At 60.1% G+C, this 8,878-nt stretch overlaps 1 protein-coding gene across 5 annotated transcripts in view; it reads right to left on the reverse strand.

The window, feature by feature from the left end:
- Positions 1-1,719, reverse strand: part of RNF213 (ring finger protein 213) — a 97,610-nt gene extending 95,891 nt beyond the window's left edge. For all 5 annotated transcript variants that reach the window (XM_072746414.1, XM_025999910.2, XM_025999909.2 and 2 more), the window contains exons 1-2: positions 1,594-1,719; positions 466-584 (exon numbers count right to left, since the gene is read on the reverse strand). In XM_072746414.1, coding sequence (XP_072602515.1) covers positions 466-559 — 94 coding nt within the window. In that variant the 5' untranslated portion in view covers positions 560-584; positions 1,594-1,719. The remainder of the gene's footprint in view (positions 1-465; positions 585-1,593) is intronic.
- Positions 1,720-8,878: the final 7,159 nt, after the last annotated feature.

Genomic DNA, 8,878 nt, shown 5'->3' on the forward strand with positions numbered 1-8,878 from the left:
GGCAGCCTGCGGTCCTGGACACCAGGAGAGTTGAGGACCGACCTGAGCTAGCAGGTGAAGGCCACCTGACACGGTTCCCCTTTCAGGCACCGACCTGCCCCCCCCCTCACCAGTAAGGGTCCTGTCCAGGCTCTGGGGACCCCGTGCCCCTCACAGCACCTGGGACACCACTTGCACACGGCATCCTCTGAAATCCACTGAGACCCCCCAGCTCGGCCCGAGGCCCCTGGTCCGGAGGAGGAGGAGAACCCTGGAGTCCTCTCCAAGAAATGAAACCAAAAGTTTTTAAAAAGTGACAAAAGCCCTGGGCAACAGGACCAGATGAAACTGTTTTTCTGGCACAAGCGCGTCTTCTAGGAAGTTCCTCAGCCACACGCCCAGGCCCCCTCGGAACACCCGCTGCTGCCGCCCGCTGAGCTGCCTCCGGCGACCTTCCCTCCAGCGCCCGGCCCCCGCGGCCCTCACCTGGCTCGGCTGCCTGACGCAGCCTCTGTCCACACTGGCTGCAGAACTTGGGGGCCTTGTCCTTGGAGACGTACCCACACGACACACACTCCATTCCTCCGGGATGGGCTCCTGCAGGTCTGCAAGAAAAGGGAAGGGTCCCGGGCGGGGGCGCGGGCTATATACTGAGCCTCCCGTCATGTGACCACAGCCCGGCTTCAGTTTCATTTTCTGGGAAAGTGAAATTACGGCACCAGAAGATCCTCCGCACAATCGAAACCCAGCGCTAGCACCTCCCCGCCTGCAGCGCTCAGAGCCCCGACCCCCCCACCCCTGTCACCCAGAGCCAGCGCCTCCCCGCCTGCAGCGCTCAGAGCCCCGACCCCCCCACCCCTGTCACCCAGCGCCAGCGCCTCCCCGCCTGCAGCGCTCAGAGCCCCGACCCCCCCACCCCTGTCACCCAGCGCCAGCGCCTCCCCGCCTGCAGCGCTCAGAGCCCCGACCCCCCCCACCCCTGTCACCCAGCGCCAGCGCCTCCCCGCCTGCAGCGCTCAGAGCCCCGACCGCCTCCAAGTCTTCCAAGTCCTGTCCCCGCTACTGGCTCCCGCCCCGGCATCTCCCGCCCCCACCCCAAGGCCCCAGCACCCTGTTCCCTCTCTGCCCCCCTAGCCAGGGGCGCCCTCCTGGGCTCTCCATCACTCCGCGAGTCCAAGACCTGCCCCCCTGGCCGAGGCTGGGGGTGGGACACCCTGAGAGCTAGGGGTGGGCGGAGGGGGGCTTGTTCCAGGCACAGGTGCAGCGCTTGCAAGACCCCGGGACAAGACACGGGGTGAGGGTGGACGGGGGCGCAGGGACAGAAACACCGGGCGCACAGGTGAAGGGGGCTAGGTGCGGCACACAGCCCTGCAGGGATGCCACAGCCCGCCCGAGGGACAGCCCGCGTGGGAGCCCCGGGCTGACGGGGCCAGGGGTCAGGACCCCTGCTCCCTGCCGGCCCTGCTCCCACCCCAGTGCCACCCCGCCCCCCGACTGGGCTTGCTCCCCCCGGTGCCTGGGGGGCAGAGCAGAGCCACACTGGTGTGTGCGCGCGTCCTGGCTCAACCCGGGGGAGCCCTGGCCCCACCTCCCCCTCCCGCTCCGGGCTCTCACCCACACTTTCCGGGCCTCCCGGGGGCCCAGGCCGCCGCCCCTACGCTGTCCTCCTCTGCGGGGCTCTGCTTGGCCCTCGGCGGGAAGCCCCAGCGAGCTCGGAGGCCTCCCCAGGCTCCGATTGCTTCCCCCCGCGCCAGGAGCCCGAGCGAGGACCCGAGGCCGGCCCCAGCCGACTCCACCCCATCAGCTGCCACTTTGTCCTGCCCCTTTTGCCAATTGGGGAACTGCCCCAAACTCAAAGCCCGTTCCCCGACTGCCGCCCCGCCTGGTGTGGAGGGTGGGGTCAGGGTGCAGGGGCGGGGCGGGGCAGCAGGGGGGCAGGGGGCAGGGGCGGGGCAGGGGGCGGCAGGGGTGGGGCGAGGGCAGCCGGGGATGGGAGTCGGGGGCCAGGGGTGGGGCAGCAGGGGGCGACAGGGGGCAGGGGCGGGGCGGGGCAGCAGGGCAGGGGCGGGGCAGCAGGAGGGTCAGGTGCCAGGGGCGGGGCGGGGCAGCCGGGGATGGGAGGCGGGGCCAGGGGCGGGGCAGGGGGCGGCAGGGGTGGGGCGGGGGCAGCAGGGGATGGGAGTGGGGGGGGGCCGGGGGCAGCTGGGGCGTTAGGGGGCAGGGGCGGGGCGGGGCAGCCAGGGATGGGAGTGGGGGGGGGGCCGGAGGCGGGGCTGCGGGGGTGGGGGGCCGGCCGCCCCCATCTCCGCCGTCCTTCCTTGCCAGCCCCCCAGCCCTCCCTCCCCCCCCAGCTCGTGGCCCTCCAGGTCGCCGGGCCGGGGCGCATCCTGCTGGAAGCTGGGCGGGGGCGGGAGCCTCCTCCTGGAAGTTTCCGTGGACGTGGCCAGGGCCCCCGCCGAGCCCCCGCTGCGCCCCCGCCGACGCCCGGTTTCGTTTCTGGGGTCCGGGTCCCGCAGGGTGCGGCCGGGATGCCCCCAAGGCGCCCCCCCCCCCGCGGACCCGGCCCGGGGCCCGCGGGGATCCTGGCTCCTGGGGTCCGCACCGGGGCCTCCCCCAGCATCCCCAGCCGCGGCGCCCGGAACCCTGGACAGCGCCCACCTCCCTGCAGAGCCAGCGGCCAGGGAGGGACACAGGACACCCGGCGGGTCACTGGGCCAGCTTCAGGCTCCCGGGGTGCAAAGTGGAGGTCGCCAGCCCCATGGCATCGGGGCCTTGCGCAGATTAAGTGACCGCAGCTGTGGAAGGCGGTGGAGGGCGCTGGGATGGCCATGCTAACCGCCTGGGCGCTGGGATGGCCACTGCTAACCAGGAGGCCACCCCAGCCTGCACTTGCACCCAGGCCCCACTGTCCCTCAGTGTCCTGGTCTGTGAGCTCATAGCGCAGCATCCCAGGGCTGTTGGGGAATCTAGCAAATGTTGGCGCTCCAGGGCCCAAGCAAAGTGCTTGACCTGCATTCCTCAGTCCCTACTCTCCTCACTGTCCAGCCCTCAGAACCAGTTCAGCCTGAGAGCACGTGTGGGCACAGGTGCTGCTACAAACTCCGGTTCGGACAATTATTATCAAATGTAATAAGCCGGGGTTCCCGTCCTGCCCGCGTCTCCAACCCTCTCCTTTCCACATGCTCCAGCCACACGGGGCTTCCTCTGGAGTGCCAACGGCAAACTCAGTTCTCGGGGTTCCCCTCCCGCGGTGCCCACCCCTGCACAGCTGGCTTCTTCATTCAACCCAGCATCGCTGAGTTCAGCCAGTGCTTAGGGGGTGCTCAGCGCAGGTGGCCGTGATTGATCTCATATTTACTCGAAGCCACAAACGCCTACTCATGACCAGCTACTCCCACTGTCTAGTTCATCTGGATCTGGGCAGGACCCAAGCCACGTCCACTGCTGTGGCCCTTGCCCTTGTGCTGAACTCGTGTGGGGCCCAGGAGAGAGAGCTTGTCCTGAAGGAAAGGGCTCCAGGCAGGGCGCGAGGCCTTGCAGGCTGGACCGGGCTGTCCCTTCTGGGTCCTCGCAGGAGAGGGGGCTTAGCCAGAATCCAGGGAAGGCTCCCAGTGCTCAAAGATGCTCCACGGTGGGATTCCTCTGGGAACAGCGAGTGAAGGGAGGGCCCAGCGCTACCCTACACTGTCCTGTGCCTCTGTTAGATTTGGGGAGATGCCAGCAGAGCAAAACCCAGATGCCCTTCCACGCCAGTAGTGACGAGCTAGCCCTGCTGGCCTGGTGGCACCTCCTGCATGGGCCCTGGGGTCAGGGGTGGCTCATGTGATCCAGAACCCTGAGCCTGCCCAAAATAACAGGAAGTGGTTGACGGCCCAGCACAGTGGGCACTGCTGTCAGAAGGTCTGTAGCCTGGGGGCACCTGGGTGGTTCAGGGGTGGAAAGCCTGATTTTGGCTCAGGGCGTGACCCCGTGGTCCTGGGATGGAGTTCCACATCGGGCTCCCCAGAGGGAGCCTGCTTCTTCCTCCGCCTGTGTCTCTGCCTCCCTCTCTGTGTCTCTCATGAATAAATAAATTTTTAAATTAAAAAGAAAATATCAAAACATTAAAAAAAAAAAAAAAAGACAACCCTCTGCAGTCTGGCAGGGGCAGGATGCACCTCCTGGGCAAGTCAAAGAGCTGAGAAAACATACCTGCTTGTGTGGTGTAGCATGTTTGTTATAAAACCCAACATAGCTTTAGGAATGAGATTGCTTCTGGTGAGAGACAACACACCAAGGGAGACATCCTTTGTTTTTTATTTTTTATAATTTTTTTTAAAAATTTTTATTTATTTATGATAGTCACACACAGAGAGAGAGAGAGAGACAGAGACACAGGCAGAGGGAGAAGCAGGCTCCATGCACCGGGAGCCCGACGTGGGATTCGATCCCGGGTCTCCAGGATCGTGCCCTGGGCCAAAGGCAGGCGCCAAACCGCTGCGCCACCCAGGGATCCCCATCCTTTGGTTTTTTAAAAAAGATTTTATCTATTCATTCATGAGAGACCCAGAGAGAGGCAGAGACACAGGCGGAGGGAGAAGCAGGCTCCCTGCAGGGAGCCCAATGCAGGACTCGATCCCAGGACCCCGGGGTCACGCCCTGAGCCAAAGGCAGTTGCTCAACCACTGAGCCACTCAGGCGCCCCAACACCCTTTAGACTTTAAGGCCATTTGAGTGTCCCCCAGGGAATCTTTCCTGTCCCCTTCTCTATGGTCCTGACCATTCCTTAGCAGAAAAAAAACAATTAAATGATTTTTAAAATCTGGTCTTTGAGGGACAGGGATTGCGGTCCTGCCTTGTCTGTCTCTGCACTGCCAACTTAATTTTTGGCTCAAGAAAAATGAAGCTTTAGCTGGATTATCAGGTCACTTCCTCTTCCTTTATAAAGCTGCTAAGAGCCCTGTCTAGCCAGGCTACCTCGGAGCTGGGTTGTAACATGCATTTGCAGGTGTGACACCAAATTCCAAAAGAAGAAACTTGCTTACACCCAGGCTTTGACTCCCTACCTTCTGAGAAGTACGTAAGTGGCATAGTTGGCGTGGACATCCTGTTCTGACAGGTGCAGATACAGCCACCAGAGAGAAGCAGAGGTTCCGGATGCTTCCGCCTCTCAGTGCTGAAAACCTGGCAATAAGTGGCCCTGTGGACAGGACACCTGCACCAGACAGATGGTTAGTGACCCAAAGAACCAAGTCAAAACTCATGGAGTACACGAAATAAGGACCAAACGAAGAAAAGATGGAAAAGCCAGGTGTTAGGGGTCCACCCCGAATACTCAGAGAAGACCCCTTCCGTTCCCTGGCCTGTATCAATGCAGTAAGTGTGTATGTGGAATATGCACACTATTTTTTTTTTATTCATGAGAGACACGGGGGCGGGGGCGGGGGCGGCCAGAGGGAGAAGCAGGCTCCATGCAGGGAGCTTGACCTGGGACTTAATCCTGGGTCTCCAGGATCACAACCTGGGCTGAAGGCGGCACTAAACTGCTGAGCAACCCGGGCTGCCTTGCACACTATTTTTGAAGAAAATAATAAATATACTATGGCATAAAATAATATATAAATGTAATATATGATTTAATACCATTAGGAAATAAGAAAGAGGGGGATCCCTGGGTGGCGCAGCGGTTTAGCGCCTGCCTTTGGCCCAGGGCGTGATCCTGGAGCCCTGGGATCGATCCCACGTCGGGCTCCCGGCATGGAGCCTGCTTCTCCTTCCGCCTGTGTCTCTGCCCCTCTCTCTCTCTGTCTATCATGAATAAATAAATAAAATATTTTTTTAAAAAAAAGGAAATAAGAAAGAAAATAGCAAGATAAAAGGACAACAGCAGATGTGGTTTCCATTGCGGGGCTGAGCCAGGAACAAAGATTGACTTTGTTGCAAGAGGAGGATGGGGTCGTGAGGAAACGTTGCAGGCGGTGCCAACCTCAGCTTTGTCCCTACACATAGGGTGGTGCTGACCCTGCAGGATTGAATCTCTCCTCTCGGCTCAACGTTCACAAAGAGCCCGACCCCTCCTCGTGGAAGATCCCCTGGCGGCAGGCCTGTCCGGTCATTATTCCCGGGGTCGGCTGCATGACGTCAGTGGACATCATTTGAAATGTCCTTGATCTTGATATTGCAACCACCAGCGTTTGTAGAATGGATTCAGTGGACCCAAAACTCACTTTGTTGGCCAACCTGGCTCCTCACCTGCACATACTGAGACTCCTGGGGTCGCCTGCAGAAAGGACGCTCTCCAGCGGGGAGGCCCACTTTGCAGGAGCGTGAGGGCCGGCAGGGGTGGGGGAGGCCGAGCACAAGGCTGCCTTATGAGGAGAATGTAGGCCTGGGGACATGTGGTTCTGCACTGCCCACAGCACAGCTCTGTGGCCTTGGTCTGGATCGGCGCGTCCAGACATCTCAAAGCAGGGCTTGTATGACCGGGCTGGGCCGAACAAAACGCTCTCATTTATCCCAGAGCTGTGTAAATAAAAACCCTGCAAAATAAGAGGGCCTGGAGCGCTCGGCTTTGGCTGCATCTGCTATACCAGCCTGCCTCAGATCCTATCTTCAGCTCTCGTCTTTTCCTATGGAAAGACCCCAAATCTATTTGAAGGAGACTTGGCGGTCAAGTTGTTCATGAAACAGGTTTTGGGGTACAGATTGGTCGGGGCTGAGTTTGGCTGGTGAGAGGTTTCTGGGCCTGGATACTCTTGAGCCCATTGAGTCTAATCCAACCCAGGGTCAGATGTCCCTCAGGTTAAAACAGTGGAGTCCAGAAACATCCTCGATCGGCCCCGACCAAGTCCCCACGTGGGCTGCAGGCCTGTGAGGCCAGAAAAGCATCCCTCGGGGAAGTGCTATGGTTCCTTTTTTGTTTAGGGGCCACAGGGCACAGAATTGAGAAGGAAGTAACCGAGTGACTTCATGGCTCGTAGGCAGCGTTCTCCTTACACGAGTGTCTCCATCCCCACAGCCATCAGATTTAGGGCCACCTGATCCAGTATGACCCCATCTGAACACAACTAATTACATCTTCAAAGGATGTAATTTCCAAATAAGGTCAGAGTCACAGGCTTCTAGGGTCAAGAATTCAACTCTTTTCCAGGGACAGAATCCAACCTACCACAGGCACCAGCTCCGTGGGCTTTCCCAAAAGTCCTCTAAAAATGCAGCCCTTGGGCCCTGCAAAAGTTCACAGGGTTTGGATAAACTTGGGTCCTTCCACAGGATTAAAATTATTTTAAACAGTGGAGGAGCAGGGACAGGTTCTCTGTCAGCATCAGTAGCTGAATTTACGGAGGGTAGATAGACCTACAGGGAACAGATTTTATACAAATAACCACGTTACAGGGGATCCCTGGGTGGCTCAGCGGTCTGGCACATGCCTTTGGCTCAGGCTGTGATCCTGGAGACCCAGGATCGAGTCCCACATCGGGTTCCCTGCAGGGAGCCTGCTTCTCCCTCTGCCTGTGTCTCTGCCTCTCTCTCTCTCTCTATGTCTATCATGAATAAATAGATAAATCTTTAAAGAAAAAAAAAATAACCACGTTACAGCCAGAAAAAGGTTTGGTGTTGTCTCCAGGTCAGCCCAGACAGGGTAGCCTGGCCCCGGGCAGACTTTCTGCTAAGGGTGATGGTCCCCGCCCCACTCTAGCTCTAATGGGGACACCCACTGCTCCCATTAGCATGCAGAGCACCCTGACCCACGAGAAGGCCTTGCTGGCTGCAGGGCCTGCAGGGACGTGGCCACCAAGCCTGTAGCTGCTGCCCGTAAACGGCCGGTGGCACTGGGGGCCCTGATCCCTGGTGGCTTCAGACCGCAGAGCGGGGGTGATGGAGCAGTCACACTGGGCCCCCCACCTCGCCCTGGATCATTTCCCTGGGTTCAGGGGAGGAACACAGAGCTGCCACTACAGCCTGAGGCCTAAAGCTTCCCTCCCACCCCCACCTCCACCCTGCTGGGGGCTCTCCATCATCAGAGTGCTGCATCGAGCCACCTCCTGCTGGGGCTACCGCCCCAAGGTGCTCATCGAGGAAGGGCATTCGGTTCGTGCACAGAGGGGAGAGCAGGAGAGAGCCCGAGAAAGGACGGTGCCAGGAGGTCCGGTTCCACGCGGCGGCCACTCAAGTGCCTGATAGCCGCCAGGCCCTTCTCACCCTGCTCTGCAACGAGCCCTGCAAAGGCTCTTTGGAGGACATGGAAATTAAGGGCCGGGGAGACGAGACAATTCATCCAACGACACGCAGCGAGAAACAAGAACAGCCCGGCCTCGAGAGAGCTCTCTGCAAAAGCTGGCCGTCGCCGGCAGATTCTGACGACCACCTCCTGGGATGGAGCGGGGACAGCACAGGCCCGAGCGAGGAGCTCGGAACAGCCAGGGCCTCCGGACCACGCTGGATGCACATCTCACACCTGGGGCATCCGACGCGGCAGCCACGCGACACAGCTGGCATGAAGCTCTCTGCGTGGCTGAACTCGGACGTCCCGCGGCGCACAGCTCACAGTGGGGTTCGAGATGTCGTGTGAGAGAAAGCACGTGGACTATCTCCTCCGTAAGTGGTGTACAGGCCACGTGTCCAAAGGATTGTGGGTGTAACAGGTTAAATAAACTTAATTTCAGCTGTGATTTGTTCAATGAGGCTACTGGACGTCGCAAGACGGCACGTGTGGCTCACATGTGTGGCCCGTGTCATGCTTCCATTGAGGGCACAGTTCTGGGTCAGTGTTCACCATAGTCGGGGCTCCGGGAGCTGCTGTGACAGGTGGCCAGTGCCCGTGGCGGGTGCTCAGCAGGTGCCCTCCTCACTCTCTCTGCCCTAAACCTGGCCATTCTCTCAGTATGTGGCTTCGCGGGCACCAGGGAGGTCCTCTCCT

The sequence above is a fragment of the Vulpes vulpes genome, chromosome 2 (assembly GCF_048418805.1).
Source record: "Vulpes vulpes isolate BD-2025 chromosome 2, VulVul3, whole genome shotgun sequence".
NCBI lineage: Eukaryota > Metazoa > Chordata > Mammalia > Carnivora > Canidae > Vulpes > Vulpes vulpes.